Below are 27,956 nucleotides of genomic sequence, written 5' to 3'. Positions count from 1 at the left end.
ATTTTCAGGCAATTTTTTGTATTTTATTTTATAAAACAATTTAAAAGCCACACTAGATGCCCTTCAAAAGGACCCCATCCGTATGCCCATAACACATTGGTCAAAATCCTTATATATATATACACACATATATATATATGTATGTATATATATATATATATGTATGTATATATCCAATTTAACAAGTTGTTACATGTATGAAATTGTTATAGTTTGATTACTCTACTAAAATAAAAGAGAAAAAAATATACTACTAATTTAAGGGGGGAAAAACACCGGATAATGAAACATCATTGGAATTACTTTACGGATTTTATTAATGGTGATAGTCTTCTAGCCGCGAGGCTCTATGCCTTCTTGTTGTTGTCAAATTCATACCGCGGGGTATTCCAATAAAAATGAATCATATACTTTTGAATCTTAATGTATTAAATCCGTCTTTTGTCTTTTTGTCTTAATTTTCTTGTTTTGGTTGCTTTTTAGGTCCAAACGAATTCATAGATACAATACTTGAATCAATTGAGAAGTTTTACGTTATTCTTTCCTTCCAATTCCTTTCATATACCTATAACTCTAAAACCTAAAAGCTACTAAGACCAAAACACACAAAGACGAATTTATATCCCCCCAAAAAAAAAACTCTTGATCAGTTGACTACTTTTTTTAATTCAAGCTTGGTTTTTCTTAAAGCATGTGAAGGCATGAAGCTAATACCATGAGTAATCGAACTAACGCAGTCAGGGCTCAGCTAAGACGTGTATTGACAAACATAAAGGTCGTCGTTTCCTTATATGTTTAAATCCAAGTCGACGATAGAGTAGTTTTAAGGAAATGTAAAAAGGTATTACGCCTGAATGTAAAGTGTCTTTCTCGCCCTGCATTTTGCGGATGAAAAACACAACACCAAATTTACTGCTTAAAAGTGTCCAAGCCAAACACTCATACTGATTAACACTTATACTCGACCGATTACTCACTGCTAATATGTTTTAATCTGAAAGTGGTACCCTAGTTTTAACTAGTTGCACGTTCTGATCGAGTGCTTGGAACTTCTCTGCACATTTTAGTCCAAGGTTGTTCAAATAGCTCATTCGGAAAAAGCTCAAATCGACTCATTTGAAAACAAGCCAGCTCAGCTCAGTTTGTAAACGAGCCAAGTAAATATTTCCTTGGCATAAAGTACAACACTCAAAACTAAGCCGAGGCAGAAAATAAATATTTTCTCGAGTAGCTATTTAACCATTCATTACAAGTTGCCATTTCGTATAAATAAACACATGTACATAACACTGTTGTAGTTGCTGTAAGAATACAAAGTTTTAACTGTAGCACCAGAAATAGACTGCAATGCCTGTATGTTACCGAACATATCCAAACTGCAAACCGAAAAAAGACATTGATTCTACAGCCAATGAAACTAATAAAGCTTACTAATATAATTTGTGCTGACCTAATATCCAATGGATTCAAAATCCGGGCCAAGATGAAAACGAGATACTTGATAAATTTTCCATATTTGAATATGATCAGTAGTGTTCTTAGAATTTATTCAGGCTGTGTTCTTAAAAGCTTCTTCAGTGTGTTTAATCAGTAGCTGACTCTGGGGGGTTCGGTTCGGTGGTCTCCATTTCTTTGACCTTTTCAAGCTGCCTTAAAAGGTCCAATCTTTCAGGTCCATATGTGGATGGTATCTTCAAAACATAAATGAGATTATAAAAATTATACCTTTTTATGCAAAAAAAAAAAAAATACTTAAGCCAGATAAGAAGCAATTACCAGTGACGGGACGTATCTTTGAATAGCAGCCAACATTGCAGCATGCCCAACCGCAGTAACCTACATCACACGTATTATAAACGAGTCACAACTAACGACTGCCACCTCAGCAAATTCGAATTTATCAAAAGGATAGTGAAACTCACGGGTAGCAGCATGAGAAAGCCTATTGGAATAACTGATGCCAAATCAGTTAACGTTCTTTTAAGAGCTTGTTTTTCTTTATCGGTTAATTCATCGCCTATAATAACCCTTCTAAGCAACCCTGTAGCTGCAGCAACATCTATGGCTAGAAGTTGTGTACCCTGTAACACATCCTGTTTATAGATAGATACAATAACATCAGCCAACAAGCATTCTTAAATATTAAATAAGTCATAATATAAGATTAAATTTATGAGAGTGAAATAAAATAAAGTATTTACCGTGGTGGTTCCTTTGAATTTGCTTATGGACCTTCCAATGATGTCATCTTTCTCCTCCACCTTAACCAACTGAACCCCTTCAGCATCTTTAGAATAATTACTTGAATACTCGGCTATTTTGATATTCTCCTATACATATATACAAGGATGTTTACAACTATGACCATCGAAGATAGAAGACAACTGATAGAAGAGTTTCAATTAATAGAAGAACCTCTTCATTCTCGGAGCGGTTTGCACTTCTTTCAACTCGCCTTTCAAGTTCTATCAGCTCATTTCTTAATAATTCAAAGCGTTGAATTTCATCTGATTCCAATACACCTGTGTCATCCTGCACATATATAATTGTTTTCAATTTGCAGCTTAAAAATATGGTGTGTTACATACAAAACTTGATTACTCAGTTAAAACAACGTTTGGAAACAAGATATGAGAAAGGAAAAAATATTAATATTTGGACATATATCCACTGAAGTAGATGTTGAAGACATTTTCTGGCAAATAATAAACAAGACCTAATACAAATAGAGCATTTCTAACACGTATTTTAGAACAAACGTTTATACGAGCATAAATAAGGATATTTTTTTTCTATAAAAATACTAGAAATAGACTATCATAGATGAAATTCTGAGGCATACACTTTCGTAGGAAGCTCCATAAGCCATTAGGTTTACTATAGAGCATAGAAAAGAAGAGAAGTTAAATATAATCTAGTATGAAACAGTAATCTTATGCTAACTGCTAATCGCTCTTAATTTTGGTGAACGATAATACCTCTCTATATTGGAACTATCACTTTTCTTGCCAATAGATCGTCTCTTGTTAGTAACAGACGACTCTGAAAGACCATCGTCATCTCCCTAAATACAAACAAGTCAACAGACAATAAAAGTCATAAATGGTTCAATTTGCAACAGACAATAATATCCGGATTGTGAAGTTTATTAGTCCAATATTTAGCAGCAATTTCGAGTATTGTGATGGTTGAAAAGTATCCCTCTGGCCTCCTCATATTTAACTAGTATAATATATAAATTATAAACCTTCTAATACTTTATATACATTTACTTCAGCAGTGTGTAACTTGCAAACTTTGAAACATTCTGTTAATCAAAAGCTATACAGATCAAGTATGCAAATATTGGTTTATTTACGAAGCAGTAAACACATTAAATACAAAGCAACATTATTATAAAGGTAATTTGACTTCACTCACACGCGTATATACAAAGAGATATATAAATCTAATTATATAAATATAATTACCTGCTGAAGGGAATCAGCCTTGGCTCTAAAAGATGCTTCTAAAAATTCAGCTTCTTTTTTAAGTTTTCTTATTTTTTCAAGGTCAGAACAAGCAGCTTTTAACTGTTCTTTTCCAGAACTGGAGTTGGACACGTGTAACTGTTGAAGTAATTCCTCAAGCCTTATAACGGCTTCATCAACACTCTCCAGTGCCTAAACAAAATGCCATCCAAATGTCATGACAACAATATGCAATATTTCCCATTTCCATAAAACTAGAAATCGGTGACCTAAAGAACTCCTAGAAATTGCTGTGATATTTCTCAGTAGCGAATCTTTGATTTAAAAGATAAAAGAGAGCAACGAATTTCCACAAAGAAGCCAGTAATAGCTTTTGCGTCTTTAACACACACATATATGCATGTGTTTATATATAAAATATTATTTATCCTCTTGCCTATAAGCTGAGTGAGTGGTTTGGGTAACTTCTTTGGATCCTAAATCAGTTTCATCTGGTTTGTATTGGTTATATTGTGTAGATATGTATTACTAGGGCCCACATACTGAGATCACCTTACATTCCCAATGAAAGAATAAAAACTCTCTCTTAATTTCATTAACAAATTTACAACATTATAAATAGGAAAACTAGACTAGTTACAAGGAGATAAATACGGTAAGTTACAACTAATCTTTGACTATACAATTTGAATTAAACGTGGTAAAGAGTGATTCCAGAAGATATTGGTGGATGGTTATTGACTTTGGTGATTTGTTTTATTTTGGCAAATATTACGGTTGTTACCCCCCGGCAAGCGAAACGGTGGTTGATGAACTCTAAGCAAATCTCGAAAATGTTCAAACAAAGGTCTCGGCAAGCTTTTCGTAAAGATATCCGCAAGTTGAAGCTTGGTAGGAATAAACTTGGTGTGTAGCTTCCCGGACATGACTAGTTCCCGAACAAAATGATAATCCAAATCTATGTGTTTAGCACGCTTGTGAGAGACGGGATTTTGAGACATAAACAAAGAACTTCTATTATCGCATAATAGGGTCGGCCGAGACTTGGGTAGAGCATGCAGTTCCTGTAATAAATGAGTAATCCAAACTATTTCAGCTGCAGCATTCGCCATTGCCCGATATTCTGATTCGCAACTTGAGCGTGACACTGTTGGCTGTTTCTTTGCACTCCATGAGACCAAGTTTCCATCGAAGAAAATTGAGTAACCATAAGTTGACCTTCGGGTTTCAATGCACCTAGCCCAATCCGCATCCGAGTAGCCTAAAATGGAAGCCGTGGTTGGTCTAGTAAAAACTAAACCGTGAGAGATTGTTCCTTTGACATAACGAATAATGCGTTTAACCAGTTGAAAGTGATGATCGGTTGGAGAATGGAGGTATTGACAGGCTTGATTAACGGCATATGAAAGGTCTGGACGAGTAATAGTGAGGTATTGGAGAGCTCCCACAAGAGAGCGGTAAAGGGTAGGATCGAAAAAAAGGTTACTGTGTTTAGTGAAGGAATCGGTTGATGCAAGAGGAGTGGGTACGGGTTTGGCTTCTGTGAGGCCGGCTCGAGTGAGAATGTCATTTGCATACTTGGTTTGAGTGAGGAAAAGACCCTTGTCATCGTGGATGACTTCAAGGCCGAGGAAATAGCTTAGCAATCCAAGGTCTTTAATGGCAAATTCATCATGTAGACGAGCCGTAAAGGAGGTGATCAGTGAGGTTTTGTTTCCCGTGAGGATGAGATCATCAACGTAGACAAGAAGATACAGGATGGAGTCTCCTTGACAGTAGATGAAAATCGAGGGATCGGCACAACTGCATGTGAAACCGAAAGAAATGAGAAACGAACTCAACCTTTGAAACCAAGCCCTAGGAGCTTGTTTTAAACCATAGAGCGCTTTGTTTAATTTGCACACATGGTTTGGAAATTTGGGATCGATGAAACCGGGAGGTTGCTCCATGTAAACGGTTTCCGAAAGGTGACCATTTAAAAACGCATTATTGACATCTAGTTGACGTAGAGGCCAACTATTGATGACGGCTAAGGAGAGGACAATGCGAATGGTGGAGGCTTTCACGACCGGGCTAAACGTATGATTAAAGTCAATACCCGGTATTTGAGTGAAGCCTTGGGCGACAAGACGTGCTTTGTGGCGGTCAAGTGAACCATCAGAACGAAATTTGTTTCGGAAAACCCATTTGGATCCGACAATGTTTGTAGAAGGAGGACGAGGCACAAGAGACCAAGTGTGGTTTCGAGTAAGAGCCGAAAATTCATCCTGCATGGCACACATCCAATGAGAGTGTTTAGAAGCACTTTTGAAGCCTTTGGGAACACTGTTTGTGAGTAGTGCCGCATGAAGGCCGGAGTGTTTTATGGTAGCAAGATATGAGGTGTGTTTCGGATTTGGTTTAAAGGTGCCAACTTTAGACCGAGTAGTCATGGGATGAGACGGAGCAACTGGAGGAGGAGAGGGAGAGGGTGCGGGTAAAATAATAGGTGGAGGGCAGGGGGTGGACTGGGAGGGTGTTGATGGGGTTGGTGATGGTGATGGTGATGGAGAGTGGTGTTGTTGTACGGGTTGAGGGTGAACGGGTGATTGATGGACCGGTGGTGAATCGCAAATGGAACAGTTTGGTGGATGGGTTGTTGAAGGATGTTGGGCCGATAATGAGGAGAGGGTGGAGGTATTTGTTGGGCTTTGATGAGGTGATTGTGAATGGACCGAAAGGGTAGGTAATGTGGGGTTGATAGAAGCGGACTGAGGAGAAGGGTTGGATTGAGCCGAAAGATGAGGTGGTGAGATGGGTTTATTGGACTTTTGCTGATCAGTGGGTTAAGGTGTTGAAACAGAATCATTGAATGATGATAAAAATAGAGATGCAATATCTGTTTGCGAGGAATTATCGACACATGGAAGTGAGTTTTCATCGAATAGAGCATGCCGGGTGACATACATACGTGAGGATGCGGGATCGAAGCATTTGTAGCCTTTGTGCTGGGAAGAGTATCCCAAAAAAATACATGGTATGCTTCGAGGTGCGAGTTTATGAGGAGCATAGTCACGTAAATATGGATATACACGACAACCAAATACCCGAAAATTAGAATAATTAGGTGTCGTGGAGAATAATAATTCAAATGGCGATTTGTCATTTAAAAGTTTTGTTGGCAAGCGATTTATGATGTAAGTGGCGGAACTAAAGGCATCATTCCAATGAGTGACAGGAACACTTGCATGGAAGAGCATAGCAAGACCGGTTTCTACAATGTGTCGATGTTTCCTTTTGACTCGACCGTTTTGAGCAGCGGTGTATGGACACGAGAAACGGTGAAATGTGCCATTCTCATCAAAGATTTTTCGCACATATTGGTTTGTGAATTCCGTGCCACCATCACTTTGAAAAACTTTAATTTTGCGTGAGAGTTGGTTTTGAACGAAACGCATGAAAGTTTGAAGAACTGAATAGAAGTCGGTTTTGTGCTTAAGGGGATATAACCAAGTAAATCTAGAAAAATCATCCACAAACACAACATAGTATTTAAAGCCATCGGAACTAGTTATTGGTGATGGTCCCCGAAGATCACAATGGATGAGATCTAAAGGGTAAGAGACACGTTTTTCATTTATAGGAAAAGGCAATTTATGTGATTTAGCAAGTTGACAAGAAGAACATAAAGTTGGCTTCGGTAAAATAGATGTAAAAGATAAATAACCAAGTCTTTTTAATACAAACATAATATCAAAAGCAACATGGCCCAAACGATTATGCCACAATTCGAAAGGGGCTTTATTAGACGAAACAGAAGCAACGTAAGCAAAAGACTTGTCCCGAAGCACGTAAAGACCGTTTTCACACCGACCTTGAGCGAGAGGTTGGCTTGTTTTCCGGTCCTGAATCACAAAAAAAGAATTAGAGAAAAGAACATCAACGGGAAAATCATTTGTCAACTTGCTAATGGATAGAAGGTTACGAGTTAAAGATGGAACAACCAAAACATCATTCAATTTAACATGTTTGGTTAAAGAGACATGGCCCTTATGAGTAACAGGCAAAGACTGACCATTACCGAAGGTGACCGACGACTTGCCTTTGCAAGGAGTAAAAGACGTTAAATTACCAGTGTCATCGGTCATGTGTCTATCTGCCCCAGTGTCGGCAGCCCAGTCCGGAGCATCCTAGTTTTGAACATGACATTGAGCGTGAAAGGCACGAGCAATATCTTCATTACCAGAGGCTGATGCAACAAAAGATGAGAGCTTTGGACACTTGTTTGCATAGTGACCATTTGTTCGGCAGAGTTGGCAGTGGGGAGGACGACGAGGGGCGTTGGAAGAGGAGTTGTTTGAGGAGCTTGATTGTTTGCCTCGGTTATAGGAACCGGTGGTCTGTCCTCGGCGGAAACCACGGTTTTGGGAGGAGGAAGTGTTTCGTTCTTGATTGTTCTGGGCAACAAAGGCAACTGAAGGGGTAGAAGGAGGATTGATAGCCAAGAGAAATTGCTCTTGGCTTTCTGCTTTAGTGAGTAAATCGCGGAAGGGGAGCGGATCACGGGTGGTACGAATGGCAGTGGACCAACTTTCAAAAGTGGAACCAAGGCCACAAAGGAACCAGTGGGTTTTGTCTGTGTCCGTAACGGGATGACCAATGGCCGAGAGTTGATCGCAAATGGCTTTGAAGCGGCGACCATAATCAGCCACGGTGGAGGATCCTTTTGTCATGCGACGAAGGTTGTCTCGGAGCAAATGCATCCGTTCAAGAGAAGTATTGCTATAGGCTGCTTCAAGGGCGGTCCAGATTTGTCGAGCCGTGGTTAGACCAAGGATTTCAGCAACAGCTTCTTCGGTGAGAGAGGAGTTAAGGATAAGAATGGCCTGCTGATCGGAGATCGACCAGGCCGCGAAAGCGGGATTAGGTTGCGCAACGGAGGCGACGGTAATGGTTTTGGGTGGTGGGGAGAGTGAGCCATCAACATGACTGAGTAGATTTTGATTAGCGAGAAGAGGAAGTAGTTGGTTTTGCCAATATAGGTAGTTGGTGGAGGAGAGCTTGATGGTGAGCATGTGGAGAATAGTGGCCATGGGTAGCTTAGTTTCGGTGGTGTTAGAGGAGGAGGAAGAGGTATTGATGGACATGATGATGAGAAGGAAGAGGATGAACAATGGAAGTGAGTTACAGGGAGAAGGATCTTGAGGGTGATACCATGAAAGAATAAAAACTCTCTCTTAATTTCATTAACAAATTTACAACATTATAAATAGGAAAACTAGACTAGTTACAAGGAGATAAATACGGTAAGTTACAACTAATCTTTGACTATACAATTTGAATTAAACGTGGTAAAGAGTGATTCCAGGAGATATTGGTGGATGGTTATTGACTTTGGTGATTTGTTTTATTTTGGCAAATATTACGGTTGTTACCCAAGGTTCTACATTTCAAATTAACAAGAAAATACAATAATTAATCACACTGAAGCCAAAAAACATTGGAATAAAACTTTTAACTTGATTTAATGAAGATGAAGATACCTTGTCAAAAGAATCTAGCTCTTTTTTCAATGGGCCATAACCTCCTGAACGAGCAAGCTCAAAATCAATTGTCGTGCCGCTTTCAATCATCACTTTCCTGCGTTAACATTTTCATATTTTCATATCTTGTAAGTTGTAAATAATGGGTCTTTAAAGTAGAGGGGAAGCTCAACATAAAATGCCCTTTATAATATAATTTTTGTTATTATGTATTTTTAGCTACTTTACTCATGTACCTAAAATCTAGACAAGCATAAGTTAAAATGATATAATTTGATTTTTTTTATATGATCTACTTACTTGGGTATGCCTAATTCTTCCATAGACTCCTGTAAGATCTTATGCCTGAAACAAGAAAAAATACCACTTAAATCAACTCATTTAGAGCACAATTGTATTTTAACTCTTCAACCACATAGATGGCATACCCTCTAGAAAGGAATCTTGCAGCCTTAATATTCGAAGGGTTCTCAAGCCATTTACTATATTTAATAAAACTCTGAATCCAATGTGAACAAACATCTAAAACAACAGGGACGGCTTCCTCATTTGGAGGACCTTTTTTACTTTTATGGCCATGCGAGCGTTTTTGAGAATCTATGTCTCCTGGGTAGAATGGAAGCCACTCCAACTCTTCACATACAACCTATAAATGTTTTCAAATTTGAGAATTTTGTGAATTTAACTTTGTACATGATATATTAATCCAAATATGCTAACCTCCACATACAGTTGATAAGAGCTTATTGATGAAAGCTGAGGATAGTATAGTACACTGCCACCAATAAGATACCTGCTTTGAAGCCAGAAAATAATAAGATGTAAATTCAGATTTTGCAAATTCAAATTTGTTAACCAAAAACTTTTACGTGATCAATCCTTCAATCGGTGTAGGTACCGACTCAAAGTTATATGTGGAAAGATATGCCTGAGTCCTCCTTCCCAAAGCAAAGAAGAATCCAAAAATAGTCAAATCTTTATCTAAAACCTGCACACATAATAATCAAGCCAGACGATGTAACACAACTAATGTTGATATTCATGCTGAGATTTGCTTAAAACAAAGGGATAACATCTAAAATACAAAATAATACCAAAAAAAAAAACAAACAAACCAAAAACAACCAATTTTACAATTAACCACCTCAATACTTTCACAGGTTGTCAATCTTGACCATATTCTCTCTCTATCGATAGCTTGTTGTAACTGTTGTTGTACAAGACCAACCCAAAACATAACTTCTTCGGTTCCTTGATCGTCTTTCACTCTACATGCTGCAGCTCGAGGTCCAAAATGGACCAAAAATTCTCTGCGCAGACCAATTTCTTTAATGGAACTATAAGCTGTGCGTATAGGAACAAATTCAACCAGCATGCTCATCAATCTACCAGTTAACTCAGGAAGAACAGAGTAAAACTGTGTGCAAGCAACTTTTGTAGGGCCCAGTTTTGTTATTGCAGCAATGCAACTCAAGGCAAACAAGAGCAATGATTTATCACTTGCATCCCCTGAACTCAAGGATGTGCCTTTTCTGAGCCTGGAAAAAGAAGCAAGTTAGCGTGATGTTAAATAGAGTTGGTAATTTAGATCCGTTAGCATTTTATGGTCAATTATGGTCATCTTTTATCTGAAACGGGTCCAATCAGAATTTTAAAAAAAAGGGTAAGAGTCACCCAATCCACACATCTTGTCACCCCTATTGTAAAACTAAAAATTGCACTGTGTATATGAGGCAACTACTTACACTCCAGTAGCAGCAGCAAATCGTTGATCTTTCTCAAAATAATTAACAAAAGTGGACACTACAGATGGCACTTGCTCGGACCAAAACCAGTCATAAAGTTCTGGCTGCTTGTCTAACAATGCATCCCGGATTACACTTTCTAAGGGAGCAGAATGCCTTGACAGACTGCATAGAAAAGTTATAGTTAGACTAAGTTAGATTTGGAAATACTTATGATAAACAGAAGATAACACACGCCGCGTTATTTAAAAATAAATGGGTAATGAGTATCACTGAAGAGGTAGGTCCCAGCAGAGCCCAGTTGGACCCGCAGGACTCACCTTGAAGAGAGACGTCTGCGCAGAAACCAACTGGATCCGCAGGACCCACCATGCTCAGAGACGTGACGTCCTTACGCGCAGTACGCCAGCTGTTCCCGCAGGGAAAGCCTCCCAATGGTGAAGTACCCCGCTTGTTCCCGCAGCTGCGGATACAAGCCATCAGGGAAGGCTACCCGCACTAATTGCAAGGCTACACGCACAAGGCACTAACTCTTGATACTTCAGTAATGTCACCTGAAGGAATGAGCAAGGCGGGAATACTCCCGCCTAAATGAGCCAGTCCGTATGCTTCTGGAAGATCTTTTGTACTATACCTGCCAAGGTATGGGCAAAATAGACGATCTAACCAAAACAGCCCATGAACCAATCACAGGGTGACAGCTCACCGACAACAGTACGAGGAGGAGCACCCTCTAGTACTGTTTGTCACTATTAGCCGCTGCCTACTCACCAACCCTCACTGTGGGACGTGCGTAGCCTACAGTTGGTGGAACAGTGCATAGCCGGCAGTAAAGGAACAGTATACAGCCGGCCTTGTCACTATCGGTCGCAGCCTATCCACCAACCAGCATGGCTTGTGTGTAGCCCACTGTTGGTAGAACAGGAATACTATTCAGCCGGCTGTACCTTCTTGGAAACCTACCTTCGGCTATAAATACTCCAACACCTTGGAATGGTAAGGACATGATCGGATATCTCATTATCTTATCTTCTCTAGCAATCTCTTAATATACACTTATATTCAGAGCAATCTAGTCTGATTCTCACGCCGGAGGGTGGTCACAAGGAGGAACCCCCCCTTCTCAGTGACGAGCTTATGGTGTCTGTTTTGCAGGTCACCTGAAGAACAACTTTCTTTGCTGGACCTCATCCTCGTGGGAAACATCTATTTAACCCCCAGATTATCCGTAATCTGCCCGGGGTCGATTAGTGTTTCTTCAATCACCAAACCCAGATAGCTTTTAAACCGGATTATAACATATCATTTATTTGTGAAATCATTTAATCATCAAACCTCAAGTATATTAATTATTAACTTTCTTACAATAAATAAAATTAAAATCCAAATATACATATATAAATATTAAAAACGAATAATATAAAACAACCCTGTAATACGAGGGATAAAATCTAGTATATAATAATTGAAATAAAATAACTTATGTCAGTTAAATAACGTGAATGTCACCACATTCCAATTTATATATTCAATTTTTTTAATTCGTTTACTGATTTTAATCATTTGGACTTTTTAAGTAATTTATGAGATCGATTATAATATGTACTTCTATGTCTAGAAGTTTGTCCGCTTATCCTTTTAGCTCGCTATTTTTTAAAGCCAATAAACTCACATGTGAACCAAATATTATCATCATCATCATCGTACTCAGTAAATCCCATCGATAGCTAAGCTACGGTAGGGTCTGAGGAGGGTAAGATGTAGACAGCCTTACCTCTACCCCGTAGGAATAGAGAGGCTGCTTCCGGTAAGACCCTCGGCTCGATAGTGGTTTTGCATCAAGCCTTGGACATAAGGCACATAACACTCAACCATTGGGACACCGGCCGATTGGTGCATGTACCCTTGTCTTTCGGCTATCAACGCCACCACATGATGCCTGATTAACCTTCCCCCACTTTTAACGTTATTTTTACGAGATTAGTAAAATAACGTCAAAAATAGTGCAATTTCAATTTTGCCCACCCGAGGATTCACACATATATACATTATATGTGCGCACCGCAAGTAGGGCGAATAAACTATAAAGAATATTTAATAAAAACTTGGCTCAAAAATACTTAAAAGTATAAAGAATATTTATATAATAATATATATAAATGAGACCACATCAAACATGGTAACAAAATTTCTATCAAATAAACTATTCACTTTTTTCACCATTCCCAAAGTTTATATATTTTTACCAATGTCGTGACATCTCTATCCAATAAATGTTTTTTTTATGACCAAAAGTAAAGCAAGCTTTTAATTATTTATATTATTTGATGTTCATATCTATACACTAAAGAGTTTTTATACCAAACACTAAATGTAACACGAAAGCTAGACATGCCTTTTCATTTTATTTAACCGGCTACATAATATATTTTTTATAAGTTTCATACATCATATCATATTAACTGATATGTTTTAAAAATTAAGTCATCGACATTGACATGCTAACCTTTCTGATTAAACAAAGTCTATATATGCATTATACACTCATCATCGACATTGACCATCTCATTTCACGTCACTTCTGTATAGTAAACCCCAAGTCGTCGTTGAATCCCCAAAGATTCAAAATGTCAGATAACATTCCTTTCGAAATGCAAATTGAAATCCTCAAACGTGTTCATCCCGTCAAATCGCTGATTCAATTCCGGTCGGTTTCAAAACAATGGAAGTCTCTTATCGACAGCCCCGAGTTCATCGCTGCTCACACCGTCAACCACACTCACCCGCATCGTCTAATGCTAAGTTACACAAATGGTGTGCAAAAATATGTTTCCATTGCTGATGACGATACTTTCCCACACCACAGGTATCACCCTTCGCCTTTACTCCAAGATATTACACTTGCTTGGAGTGTGTTAATCGATTGTTCTCACGGATTGGTGTGTTTGTGTTATCCTCATCGGTTAGAGGAGAAAGTGGTTGTTGTTTGGAACCATTCTATTAGAAAATCCGTTAGAATAATATTGCCGTTGGGATCAAGTGTTGTTGGTTTTGGGGTTTGTCCGAAAACCAGCGACCCTAAGATCGTCAGGCTTATGGCCCCGGTTAATACTGTGGATTGGAAGGCTGAGGTTTTTACATTAGGCACTGGGAGTTGGAGAAGTGTATCGATGAATATACGTTTGCCTCATGTATCAACGCGCTTTTCAGATAATCAGGTGATTATAGATGGGGTTATTCATTGGGTTGCTTTTGATTCGAATACTAGATCTGATAATGTGATTGTATCATTTGATATAACAAGTGAAGAATTTGGGATGGTAGGCCTCCTGGATATTTTAGCATGCTCTAAAGATCTATCAATCTTTAAGCGTAAAGGTTCTCTTGCTGTGATTAAATACCATTTGGATGCTCCGATTTGTGAAGTATGTACGATGATAGAAAATGGTGATCGTTTACTAAACTATTCGATGTTACTTTTAAGGGAACATTTGATACACTATCGTATAAAATACTTGGATTTAGGAAGAATGGTGAATTGATGACAGAACATATATGTGGGTCTGATGGTATGTTTCGAACAACACTTGAAGGTTCTGAACCCGGCGCAGAACACGGTGATGTTATTGAGATGGATGTAGCTTATAACTCGATACCCTGGATGGCTTCTTACACAGAATCACTACTCTTGCTTAATCACTCTGATTCTATTGTGAGGTGATAATTGGTGCGGATCTCCAATCCTTTTAATGTGTTAATGATGTGGTGTTTTTCTATATGGCTGTCAATGCTCATGTTTTATTGATGTCCAAAAAGTCTGTTTTGTTTATTCTGCAAGCATACATTTTTAGATCCTAAATCCAATCATCCTCGTTATTCAATTGTTGCTTTCTGGTAGTTTAATAGGTTTCTTCGGGTTAGTTTTGGGTTTTTCGGGTTGGGTTTTTCAGGTTTCAAAATTTAAATCCAGACCCGAAACCCATCCCAACCCAACCCAAATCTCTCACGGTTTCTTCGGGTTTGGGTATTCCGGGTTCGGGTTTTTTCGGTTTGTGTTAATCGGGTTTGAGTATCATAGGAAAAAAAATTGCTAAATTTAAATGCAACATATTCTACTTTACTCGTAATGTAAATAAACCAATAACAAAACAAAAATAAACCGATAAACATCCTAAAAAGAGTAAAATTTAACAAGGTTCAACCATAATAAACAAGACCGACATAATCATCTTCAGTATGCCGTGATTAGGATGTTGGATTATAGTTGTTTTTAGTCATAAATTGAAACATTAATAAACAATAAATAATCGATTCATAATAGGTTAAATGAGAATAGTGGATTTGGACTAAATTCTAATAACGTCAGCGCCTAAGGCTTGACATATAATATATAAAAATATATATGGTTTTATAACTACAAGTTTATTCAGGTTGACCCAAAACCTAGAATTTGGATCCAAGAACCAACCCGAATTACATTGGTTCGGGTTCGGGCTAGCCTTTTCTCGGATTCGTGTTTCTCGGGTCGGGTTAGTTCGGGGTTTGGGTACAAGTTTTCTCGGGTTGGGTTTCGGGTAAGAGTGACAACCCTATCCACCACTACCTGAGCTGGCCAGGCCAAAGCCCGATAAAAAGCCAGCAAAACTAGTAAAACCCCGACCATTATCGAAACTGGTTCCTATCTAACCCGGTTCTTGACTTCGTTGACCAAACCCAAAACCAATTCTTGAAAAAACTTGGTTTACCCACCTCTACTTGGAAATAGTTCATAATTTCACTTTTTTTTTTGCGGTTGAAGGTTGCGGTGCAAAATTGGATCCACAGTAAAAAACCAGTTCGAGTTGGTTAACAAAAAGTTAAAAACGGTTGTGTAAAAGCCAGTTCAGTTTGGAATAGGTTTCTTGACCAGTTTTAATCGGCTTTTGGATGTTTTTGCACGGATTTGTTTCAATTGTTGGGTCATGATGATGTGTTGTTTGGATTTGGAAAATGTTTGTGTGGGTTTGAGACCTGTTTGTTTGGGTTGAGCTTCAAGGTATTAATTTATTACTTGCTAAAAGTTCTTAAGGTTTTAATTCACACACCTTTAATTATGGAGTTCTTTAAACAAACTTTCATTGATCAGACTATTACAAGAACAAGATCAGCAAGGTGCTGAGATAATACAACCCTCAAGTACAACGGATTATAATCACAACTAGTGTGTATCTTTTGAGGCGTGCATCATTAGGCTATATGTTGTGGAGGGGCTTTGTCGTCCCTCTATGTCACCGCCACGTAGGAAACAGGAAGTCCTCCTCTATGAAGCTCCGTTGGTGGTTAAAGCCCCATTTATCATTTTATTATATGTCTATGTATTTGTGTATGAAAGAGAGAGAGAGCGTGAAAAACAAAAGGCCCACTAACCAAATGAAGCGCCCCACGCCCCCCTGTAAATCGGCCGAGCATAGTTCCATAATCATACAACATTCATCTTCGGTCTCAGGTTCAGTATGAAACCGAGAAACTCGCATGAAACCCGAACTGACCCGAGTTATCCACGTAAATAACAAAAACCCATATTGTCAGATGGATATGGAGGTATGGAGCAAAAGAGATGTAAAGAACTATTAGGAGAAAGGTTTCCAGAGCTTCAAAACCAAAATTTCAGTTCGGCTCAAAAAACCGTTCACAAGTGGAGTGATCATTCACGAAAACGCATCATTTCATGATGGAACTAATAATCCTTGCTCGAGTCTTAGAAACCAATTTTAACTGACGGGTCACACAAAATCAAACAAAAGGAAAAAAAAAAATATATATTTTTAATGGTTGTTCGTGGTAACTAACATATCAAACACACTTTAATAAAAAGTATTTTATAATGGTCGTTAGTGATCACTAATATATTAAACATAATCACCCCGAAAGAAAGAGCTTTCTAAAGATCATCGGTAATCAATAGGTGACTTGATCACCGACAAAATTTCTATTATTTTTAGTCATTGGTTATTCGTTGATTATTACCAACGAATCACTAGCAATTCTATAAACCTAGAAGAATAAAAAATAACAAGAGTAAAGTGTTATTTTTGTCCTTATGGTTTGGCAAATAATGCGAATTTAGTCCAAAAAATTTATTTTTTGTATATGGACCCTCCACGTTTCCCAATTCTTGCCAATTACATTCAAATCACTAACATTGTTAAATTTAATCGTTAAATTTAATTGTTAAATACATAATAACAATAATGTAAACAAACATGTAAAAGGACAGTAACACCCATAAGTTAACGTTCAATTTAGACAGAGTTAACAATTTGGACGAAATTGTCTATGGTTGGGAAAAATCGAAGATCTACTTGCGAATAAAAATATTTTTGGACGAAATTCGCAAATATGACCAAACCTCAGGGACGATTTTGGCACTTTACTCGTATAATAAATAAATAGTGAAAAGACATGTCTACCCCTGACTTAACGATTAAATTTAACGAGGTTAGTGATTTGGATGTAATTGGCAAGAATTGAGAAACGTGAAGGGTCCATATGCAAAAAAAAAACTTTTTGGACTAAATTCGTATTATTTGCCAAACCAAAAGGACGAAAATGACACTTTACTCAAATAACAACCTAACATAAATACATTAGTTAATCTAGCTTAACAATGATAATCGACAACTGAAGTACTGAACCAGATGCAACTTAACTATATTTGGTTGATTTAGGTAAAGTACAATTACACTTTGTCAATCATAACTATATTCATATATTTTTTTCAATCAAAATTGATCTAAGGTAGTGTTTGGTATGAAAGAATGAATGGTGGAATAAAATGAATTAAGACATGTTTGGTTGTCATATGGTAATGAAATGAGTTATTCCTTAAGAAATGAAACTTCTTTTAATTATAGGATTTCCATTCCTTTAAGAAGGGGTGTTTTTTTTTCATTCCTTCAAGGAATGAAAATACCCAATAATAATAATAAATAATTGTTATATTGTCAATATTATATTATTATAATAATAATTATTATTATTAATAACATTATTGATTTGTATATTATAATATAACTATTATTATATTAGAATTGTTATTATATTTGCATGCGGTGAGTTTATTTCACAGCGCGCATGCATGATTCAACGTTTTTATGATTATTGTTATTCGATTAAATATTCTCGTTGTAACCTGCAGGTTTTAAAAACTAGTTATTATGAATATTCATATTATTAATTATTAATATTATTTTCTACTAATAATAATAATTAGTAAATAATAATAATAAATATTATCAATTTATTATTATTAGTAAATAATAATAAAGTGAATAATCATTTCACTCCTACATGATAACCAAACATGACAATGGAATGTAATGATTCATTTCATTCATTTGTTCATTTCATTACCACGCCCATTCCATTCCCTTATTCATTCCATTGTCCCATACCAAACAGACCCTTAATCTTACCAGAAGTATTCATGTACGATTAGCCTCAAATTTTTCCTAAAAAATCAAAACTTTTGGTGTTGAAGTTTTATAAATACCACATCCTTGCACATTCATAATTACTATATCGAAAGTTAGGGTCAAGTTATTTTACAAAGGGGGGATAAAAATGAAAAGGATGAGAAGAATTTGTAGGAAAAATAAATAAATAAAACCCTAAAAAAATTAATAAAAAAGATCATAACTCAAATTTTAATATAAACACGAAAAATGTAAAAACATAAAAATGTTTACACCGTATTTCTCGTTCTAAAAATAAAACCTTCGAAAAAGACACAATGTTGAATGAAAAAGATCATTGTGTTTATTTTCGCCATAGATTGTGTATTTTTTTTTCTTGATATTGTGTTATTACTCAACATTGTGCCATATTTTGTTCGTCATCATATTATATTTTGCGATCTATTGTGTCTTTTTTGGTTTATCATTGTCTTGTTTGTTTAATTTCAGCATTGTGTCTTTTTTTCTCGGCATTGTGTCTTCTTGTTTTTTCTTGAAACGGGAATGACGGGGGAAACATTTTGTTTTTTAACTTTTTTCGTTTTTTGTTTATATATTGAGTTATGATATTTTATTATTTTTTTAAAGAGTTTTTTATATGGCCATAAATCATTTTCACACTTCTTATTTTTGTGTCTCTTTGCATTTTAACTTTATTCTCCAAAATTATATGACTTTCATTCTTTTAGATATTACAATATTACATATATATATATATATATTCATATGTGTCTTGGTTCAAATTTGTCGTCTTAAGATACAGAATTATGGAGAAATGAAGTCTTCTTGTGCAACTATTGTCACCTAATACCATTTAAGACGGTACAAATAAAGTACAACCCCATTAAAGGAAGCTTCATACCTCCATGGCTTTTCATACTTTAGACCAAGTTTAGATGAATAGTTGAAGACCAATAACAATGCTAAAACTTTTAACATATTTTTTAAAATCTATTTAGATGATTTTTTTTAATGTTTTTTATTTTGACAATGGTTGATTCGTTAAACGTCGATATAATATTAATTTACGAATTTATCACATGAATTTTGATGACAAAATTTGGACGCAGTTTTAATGCAATCCAAATTTCAGATAGATAGCTGTCGAAGGTGGTTTCTGACGCCATCTCTGCCAACACGACTTTGATTGTCATTTGCTCATACTCTCGATCTATGATTCTCGAAATTCACACAATCAGTCATACAAAGTTCTTGTCTCATTATAAGTTTTTTCCGATTAGAAAAGTCGGGTGAACAACTAAATTATTTCAATTTAAAAGTGTTTCACAACTCTCACATTATCCAGACATCATCTTACGAATCTCCAACACATAGCAAATTTGAATTCGATTAGAAAAGTGAAAGGTTAATCTGAATATGTAGCCAACCTTGACTCAAAAAGTTTGAAAACCGAAAAGTCGATTTCATTGAACAAAATCTTCCAAATCTACTTTTTTTTTTTCAAATATTTACTTCAAACAGTTTTTTTTTTAGTAAAAAAAATCATATATTTATTGCAAAGTATTTAAAACTATAAAGTAAACCATTTAACTTACAAACTAAATAATAAAAATTAAACACGACTTATTCCAACTTTGAATTTGACAATTAGAACACAAAAGCCTTCTAGCAACTTTTGCTTTTGTATATAACTATATAAGCCACCCTTCCAAAGAGGCATATGACACCAACTCTTATATTTATTTCCTTTGCAATATTCCATAATGGCACAATATACATCAAACAATGCTATTATTATTTTCACTATTCTTGTTGTATCTTTTCTAGCTAGTGTTGAATCCCAAGAATTTTCAAGAAGGCTATCACAAAAATCTTTCGGTTTGCGAAAGCAAAAACTAAGTCATTTCCGTTTCTACTTCCATGACATAGTTGCTGGGCCGAATGCCACCGCTATCAGGATTGTTGAAGCCACCAGGACCAATCGCACTGCAGCGACTGGTTTTGGTGACATAACCATGATTGACAACCCGTTGACAATTGGTCCTGAACGAACCTCTAGACTGGTTGGTAGAGCACAAGGGATGTATACGTCAGCGAGTTTGAATGAAATGGGATTGTTGATGGCTATGAACTATGTGTTTGTTGAAGGGAAATATAATGGTAGCTCGTTGAGTATTTTGGGTCGGAATCAAGTGATGTCATCGGTTAGAGAGTTGCCGATTGTTGGAGGGAGTGGGCTTTTTAGATTTGCGCGTGGTTATGCGGAAGCTAGAACTCATACTTTTAATATGAACAATGGTGATGCAGTTGTGGAGTTTAATCTTTATGTTCTTCATTACTAATTTCTTGTACTTTTAAAAAAAATTGTTTTCATATTGTTGAAGTTTTGATATTTTTGAGATTATGCATTTTCGAATAAATAAGATTTAATTTTCATTTGGTTTATTTTGCTATTATTGTTTAATAAAAAAAATCAGAAAACAACGCATGATCAAGCTTGTTACATTGTGTTCATACTCAGTATAGAGGGTAGGGATTATACTCTCACGAAACTCTTTCAAATTCACTCTTTATTTGTCTAGTTGTCTTAAACAACGCCTCACACATATAGATAGATTTACGTTAGAAAACCAACAACGACCACCTCACATACAAAAGAACGAATAGTTGCTAATGACTTGGGTAGCCAAATAGGTGATATTTCCATCTTCAACTTTTACACGCAGATACTTCTATTTCTTTTTTCGTTTTTAAACTGTTACACACACACACCCTCGTCTACTCATACTCCTAAACTACCCTAAGAAAATCTACTTAGATTTTGAACAATGGTCTTCACTCTCAGACAAAAACTTTTACCACCCAGCCTACGTGAATCTTATAGCATTGATGGTAAAAAGTCTCACGTAAATGCTTAGGTGTTATAATATGACCACAGAGGTGTAACACACATTAGAATCAGTCCTCCATGTATTTGGTGATTGCAGTTCGGTTAAAAAGATTTGGAATCGGTTGAAGGATGACTTGATGTGAAGTTTTCGGTTCCAAGATTCCCTGTTGATCTTTTGGATTGGATCGAGACTTCGAATCTAAGCGTGGCTAAGAAAGAATTTATAGGCGTGATTATTTATATTGCATAGAGGGCTATTTGGAAGCCTATGAATGATACAATACGTGTTCTTGAAGAGGCATCCAAAGTATGCATTCCTGTTTGATGATATTAAGTTATTAACTTAGGGGAAGGTTCATGTGCATTTTAGTCTTAACATGAGAACGTAGAAAATAATACCAATTTATAAAAAAATAAGAACGTAAGAAACAATACCAATCTACATAAACAATTATTTATAATAACAAAGAAAAAAACCTAAAAGTTACCACAAAATAATCAAAATCAAGAACAAAATAATAACGGCAAATACCAACAAATACTTATATCAGCAAAAGAAAAAATCTAATAATAACAACAAAATATAAATAGCAAATACTTATAACGTCTCATAATCGAAAATTAGCAAATACGAACAAAAAATTAACAGCAAACACTTATAAAAATAAACCTAATAATAACAGCAAATTGGTTCTCACTATTTTCATATTAAAAATAAAATGTATTTTATCATGTTTCTATTAACTTATCCTTTCTTTGGTTCTCGAGTAGGAAAATAAATACAATCTTAGTTGGATGGAGCGGTTAAATAACTATTTCTTTAACATGCAATCTTCTTTTTTCACTAGTTTAATTTCTTGCGAATAGGTGCTTTTATAAATTTATATGTTGTTAAAAATATGGCATTCGTTCATGAAAAAAACCTAATTATTATTATATATAATAATTAAGAAGTTTGGCGACGCAACCACGTGATTGGTCCATGTGGCCTCACGTGGTTGGTCGCCTTTTTTATTTTATTTATTTTTGTTTCTAATTTGTAAAACGCGGGTTTTATACCGAATCCTTGTCAGGTTGCGCTCGCAGCACATGGTTTTTTTCGCCGTGACTTTTTTTGTCCATCAATTCCAGATGAATCTGCGTAAGTTCGCGGTCACAACATGCGTGTATATTTTTTTATTTTCGTCGCGGTTTTAAATACGTTAATTTGTTGTATTATGGGTGTGGACAAATTAACTTATTGCTTTAGTTTCGGTGTCGTAACCCGATACCGACCGAACTCGTGTCGGTTCGCCACCACAACACATGGTATTCTTTGTACGATTTAGTGCCGAAAATGTCAATTCTGACCGAATTCGCGTTAGTTTGCAAGCACAACACGTGAGTTATTTATCACGTTTTTTACTGTTCGACGATTCCAGAATCAATGAATTTGTATCAGTTCACAAGTGCAACGCGTGTGTTTTTTTTTGTTTGTCGGATTTTTTTATATTTTAAATATGCTAAATTGTTGTAGGTGTGGAAGAATTTATGTTTTGTCTTACTTTCGGCACCATAACCAGATACCAACCAAACTTTCTTAGATTCGCAACCGCAATACGCATTTTTGTTATGTTAATTTTTTGTATTTACGCCTTAACAAGGTTTTTTTTGGGTTTGTTTCTGGTTTCGTAACCCGGGACTAATCGAATTCATCACGACTCGTAGTCGCACCGCACGGTTTGATAGGTTGTACTAGTATGACTGTCAATAAGATTAACCCGGCACGAATCTATGTAGTTAACATATATTGACTAATGAGAAATTGAGTGTGAACATGACACTCTTATTATTAAAGACCATTTTTTTCTAAACCGGTGTTTATCATGAGTCATGACATTTTCTACGTGAGGAGCCACCTTGACCGTTGACCATCAAATCATTCACTATTCACCACTCCACCACCCCATTCGAGTTGAGAGAAGCCAACAAGGTACGGCAGCCATTGTTGATACTTTCTTATAAGACGACTATTATGTCATGAAATCACATTTGGACAAATTATAGAAACAGAAATCACAGTTTACTCTTTTTTTTAATGAAACCTCACCCTTCACTATTTGGCAAAGACTCTTACTTATCTAATCATTAAGCTACGACCTTAAAAAAATATATAGATATAGAATTATAAATATTACAAGATAATTAAGACTAAAAGTTAAATATGAAACTTAATTACTCGGATGCTCAATGTGTTTTGCTTAAATTGCAAGTTTGATCCTTAAGTTTAAAAAGTTACATGTATGCTTCCATGTACTATTTCTAACTTCTAAGACATAACACGAAATGTCATGGGTATGAACGAGTGTTGGTTTTCTCCAGTAAACCCATGTGAAATGACTGAAATACTTTTATTCATATAAAAAATATTATTTGAAAAAAAAAAAATCTAAAACTATACGCAGTAATCTTAAATATATATAAACGAAACATTTAAAAGCTCTTTGGCTGCTTCCTATATTCTCTCAAGCTAACATATTGTTTTATTTGTAAATGGAGGCTTCTCATGTGTTTGACCCGAATTCACGGGTATGGGTCTCACCAAACCTAGATAGCCTTTAAACGAGTTATTACATCTATTAAATAAAAAATTAATCTCACAAAATATTTGATATGAAAATCCTATAAAATATGGATATAATATAAATAATATCCGATTTTTTTAAAAAATATATTATTTATAATTAAGAAACAATTTTATAGTAAAAAAATAAGTGGGTCACGTGTCTCGCTAAACCCAAATAGCTTTTAAACCGGGTTATAACATCTCATTTATTTGTGAAACCTTTCATTATCAAATCCTAAGTATGTTATTAACTTCCTTACAATAAATAAAATTAAAATCCAAAAAAATATATAAATAATAGAAACGAATAACGTAAAACAACCCGTAATACGGGGGATAAAAAAGTTAGTTTTTATCCCCGGGTTATAACATCTCATTTATTTGTGAAACCCTTTTATCATCAAATCTTAAGTATATTAATTATTAACTTCATTACAATAAATTAAATTAAAATCCAAAATATACAAATATTAGAAATGGATAATTTAAAACAAACCCGTAACACGGAAGATAAAAACTATTATAGTATAATGTTAGATCGGTGTTAGATCGTTAGGTGTGACTTCGCCCAAGTTACATATAACTCAATCCTAAGTCCTAACCCAACCAAGTAACCAAAGACCATCCACATTTTATGAACCACAATAATAATCATTCATAACTCTATATTAGTTTCATATTATATTCCAAATTTTTCTCAATAACATTTATTTTGTTTCATAGCAACAAACCTCCACAAACCCCTTTAAAAATTATTAAATTTATACATATTTATGCGTGTAGAGGCGCACAAATAGGGTTTTTTCTAATACCCAAGTTCGGGTATGACCGGGTATTGAAAAATTAGGTATTAGCCATACCGGGTCGGATTCGAATCCGAGTATTGGCTCTAAAAACCATACCCTATGCACGGGGTTTGAGTTGGGTATCCTAAAACTAGGTATTTGAATACCCTGTTTCCAGGTACTGAAAAAACCCTATTATCGAGTTTTTTCGAGTATAGATTAGATTTTTTAAGTGGCTGTATTTTTTTGGAGTATTTTCGAGGTATTTTTTTTAGGTACATATAGGGTTTTTGAAAATCCCGGTTATGGGTATCGGAAAAACCTGATTCCGGGTATGGAGCCGGTTCCGGTTTTCAGATATTACCGGGTTATTAATTGAGTCTGGTTTCGGGTAGCAAAAAACCGAGTATAAAAAACCCAGTTTCAAGTTTTTTTTTCTGGGTTCTGTTCCAAATCCGTGTTTTTGTGCACCTTTATTTGTCCGCATAAGCACTTCACCGAATGGACTTCACTTCCGTTCACTTCACAACAGTGCTCGTCCTTTTTTTCCTTCGTCCGCCCTTCCCATGTAGACACGAACCTCACGCTTTGCTACCTGTTGTCGATGCTCTTATAACCGTCCGTTTCTCAAGTTTCATTCTCTATAAAAAAAAATCGTTCCACTTTCGGGCCGGTTCACCTCAGTCCGGCCCAAGCAACACTACAGCCTTAGGCCTTAGTCACATAGCCCAACAAATATTAGACCGGCCGGTTCAATCAACCCAATGTCTGTCGAGAATTAACCCGGTTTGCTACTATCTACTCGATCACGTTGACCGTTACTTCAACGAGTGCATTGGAATCGAACTCAGTGAGTCCACCATTAAACCTAGCGTCAGTTGTATTCGAATCGAACTCAGTAAGCTGCTAGTTTTCCGTTTATTCGTTAAACTACTCAATTTCTACGATTCTAGGTTTTAATGCGATCGTATCAGATGCTTCTGAGTTTTTCGATTTAATAACCGAGCCTTAACCGAAACTAATCATAACCGAACAAAACCGGCAGTTATGAACTTATGGTTATGTCATAAGTGAATCTAATTAACGGACCATTCAGTTATGGTTACACCGTTACGGTTAATAATGTGTCTTCGTTAACCGAAATGAATCATAACCGAACGAAACAGACGGTTATTGTTAAGTGAATTTAATTAACCGACCATTCAGTTATGCTTACGGTTAATAATATGTCGTCGTTTGTGTTTTTCCAAATTTTATACCTCTATTTCTATCTTTTATACCTCTGTTTTTACCGTTGAACATTTAAATTTACGGTGCAACTATTTATAACATAGCTTGGAACACCGTATTTTAGCTTCAAAACCTTTATAATTGAGCTAGGAACACCGTAACAGAACCATTTTCAATAGGAACAAAGAATAAATAATTGGTAAAAGTGCGGTTTTCATCCATGTGGTCTGTTCAGATTTTATATTTCAGTCCAAAAGTTTATAATTTGCTATTTCCGTCCCTAGGATTTCATTTTCGTTGCAATTTTTGTCCCCGTGGTTTGTTATAATGTGATATTTTAGTCCAAATATGTTAACGAGATCGACGAAAACTGAAAATTGCAATGAAAATGAAACTCGAGGGATGGAAATAGCACATTTTAAACTTTTGGACTGAAATAACAAATTTGAATAAACCATAGGGACGGAAACCACATTTTACTCTAATTTTGACACATAGTTGTCAAAGACACAAGGTGCATAAAATGCGAGGGCCCGAGATAAGCAAGGTGCATAACATAAATAAACATACGATTTTTCGGGGGGTCTTAGACATTTTTAGGTTTGTTTAGGATGGTTCCATGCCATTTTTGAATGTTTTAGACCGGTTCGCCTAGAATTTGTAGAATTTTGCCAGAAATCTGAGCGTTTGGCCGAAATCTGTCCCCAAAGGTTGTTGGATTGTCTGGATGGAAGCAAGGCGCTTTTCTTGCGCCTCGCCTTGCCCGACCCATAACCTATGGTTAACCGACCATAACCAATTAGTAACCATATTTACTAGTTAGAAGAAACATGATTGATGATTACTGCTGTGTATATTGTAGTGGCGGTTTTCGGTTTCTTTCTGGCTCATACTTCCAGTTTTGATGGATCTTTAGAAGTTGAACATTTGCAGAGTTGCACTTTCATTTAAAGTAATAACTGGCAGGGCTTGTTGTGCTAGAATTAGAGAAATCTTCGGGTTCGTTACATGGAAATAATCAAGCGATAATTACGTTAGAAAGCATTGTTCGTTAGGATAATAAGCATTAACTCTGATAGCTGCCATATGTTTAACTGAAACTGTACTGTTACTTTGTTAGCTCTATTTACTCTATCTTCCTGGAAATAAACACAATGCTTGATTTGAGAAAACGTTTAATGAGACTACGAGTACTTAATATTTCTTTATAGTAGACTTTATGGTTTATCATTTAATACTACTCAAACTCAGTCATCAGTTGACCAGGTCAACAGTCATGACATCTTAATATTCAACCTTTCTTATTCAAGGACCTGGTTTTTCTGTTAAATGGGTAGTTATTGAGATTAAAGTTTGTCAGTTTTGGCTTGAACTCACATTATGAAAGATATATTTGTTTAGCTTGTATCTGCAACTACCACTAGTCAGCATTGGTGTAATGTTTCATGACTACATGTGAACATGTCGGCTGATCCTCAATATTTTTTCTAAAGTCAGTTTCATATATATGTATATATCTTCTAAATTTAATGATATTATATCTACTATTTCGAAACACTGAAAATATCAAATTGTTTTTTTCCGTCGTAAATAAGATATAAACAGTTATGTATAATGTTGATTCGCAATAAAAATGTTGTTTTCTTTGTGTTATTTGGTTCTGTTTGTTTTTGCTTAAAAGATCAGCAATGGGCTAATGTCTGCGGGCGCGCAGACGTAAGCCTCTGAAGACAGTTTGTTTTTTTTAAAAACAAAAAGACTTGAAAAGTGCTTTTATGGTCTTAAAAATAAGCTAATATCCACTGTCCAACACCACCACCACCACCCACCATCGCCACCTCCACCACCACTGCCACTCACCGTCCATCACTACCACCACCCACCATCGGCCACCACCGTCCATCATCACCACGTACCCACTGTCCACCACGACCACCATTCACCGCTTACCACCAATCGTCCACCACCACCATCGTCCACTACACTATCATCATCATCCACCACCACCACCACCCACTTCCACAGTTCGTATACCACCACATATATTTTAGCAGTATACAGACATTAAAAAATAAACAGTCTTTCTTCTTGCAGACTACAGAGGTTTAGTCCACATATTCTTCTACAGATGCCTGCAGATATGGTCCGCAGACTACTGACATTTTACCTCTGAAAAAACAAACAGCATCTTAGTCAAATAGACTACTAATCTGTTTAGAAATTGATGTTATTCTACGTACTAAGAGTCTATGAGA

General features: G+C 36.0%; 2 protein-coding genes and 1 pseudogene across 2 annotated transcripts; 2 read left to right on the top strand and 1 right to left on the bottom strand.

Annotated features, from left to right (window-relative positions):
* Nucleotides 1-1,189: 1,189 nt before the first annotated feature.
* Nucleotides 1,190-10,894, bottom strand: LOC143594518 (uncharacterized). The gene is made up of 13 exons (XM_077073810.1): nucleotides 10,738-10,894; nucleotides 10,137-10,530; nucleotides 9,862-9,980; nucleotides 9,713-9,785; nucleotides 9,421-9,638; nucleotides 9,293-9,337; nucleotides 8,993-9,089; nucleotides 3,471-3,662; nucleotides 2,416-2,532; nucleotides 2,202-2,330; nucleotides 1,923-2,093; nucleotides 1,777-1,836; nucleotides 1,190-1,691 (listed from the first exon to the last, which is right to left on the bottom strand). The coding sequence occupies exons 2-13, from the start codon at nucleotides 10,371-10,373 to the stop codon at nucleotides 1,584-1,586; spliced, it is 1,566 nt and encodes a 521-aa protein (XP_076929925.1). The 5' UTR covers nucleotides 10,374-10,530; nucleotides 10,738-10,894; the 3' UTR covers nucleotides 1,190-1,583.
* Nucleotides 10,895-13,364: 2,470 nt separating this feature from the next.
* LOC143594519 (putative F-box protein At1g47790) lies at nucleotides 13,365-14,458 on the top strand. The gene is made up of 2 exons (XM_077073811.1): nucleotides 13,365-14,162; nucleotides 14,222-14,458. Exons 1-2 carry the CDS (start codon nucleotides 13,365-13,367, stop codon nucleotides 14,456-14,458), a joined length of 1,035 nt encoding a protein of 344 aa, XP_076929926.1.
* A 5,483-nt stretch (nucleotides 14,459-19,941) lies between these two features.
* On the top strand, nucleotides 19,942-20,630 carry LOC143594517 (dirigent protein 22 pseudogene; annotated as a pseudogene).
* Nucleotides 20,631-27,956: the final 7,326 nt, after the last annotated feature.

This window comes from Bidens hawaiensis, unplaced genomic scaffold, assembly GCF_021521415.1.
Source record: "Bidens hawaiensis isolate Kalapana, Puna unplaced genomic scaffold, B.hawaiensis_p1.1 tig00043761_1, whole genome shotgun sequence".
NCBI lineage: Eukaryota > Viridiplantae > Streptophyta > Magnoliopsida > Asterales > Asteraceae > Bidens > Bidens hawaiensis.
The sequence above is the reverse complement of the archived record's forward strand: the minus strand, read 5'-3'. Positions and strand labels throughout refer to the sequence as shown.

Bases quoted from the DNA above. Each gene is read 5' to 3' on its own strand.
- LOC143594519 (XM_077073811.1), top strand. From the start codon at position 13,365: ATGTCAGATAACATTCCTTTCGAAATGCAAATTGAAATCCTCAAACGT. The intron at 14,163-14,221 runs GTATGTACGATG...GTTACTTTTAAG, and splicing joins TGGATGCTCCGATTTGTGAA to GGAACATTTGATACACTATC.
- LOC143594518 (XM_077073810.1), bottom strand. From the start codon at position 10,373: ATGAGCATGCTGGTTGAATTTGTTCCTATACGCACAGCTTATAGTTCC. The intron at 9,639-9,712 runs GTTAGCATATTT...AAACATTTATAG, and splicing joins CTTATCAACTGTATGTGGAG to GTTGTATGTGAAGAGTTGGA. The intron at 3,663-8,992 runs GTATCTTCATCT...CATTTTGTTTAG, and splicing joins AGCTAGATTCTTTTGACAAG to GCACTGGAGAGTGTTGATGA.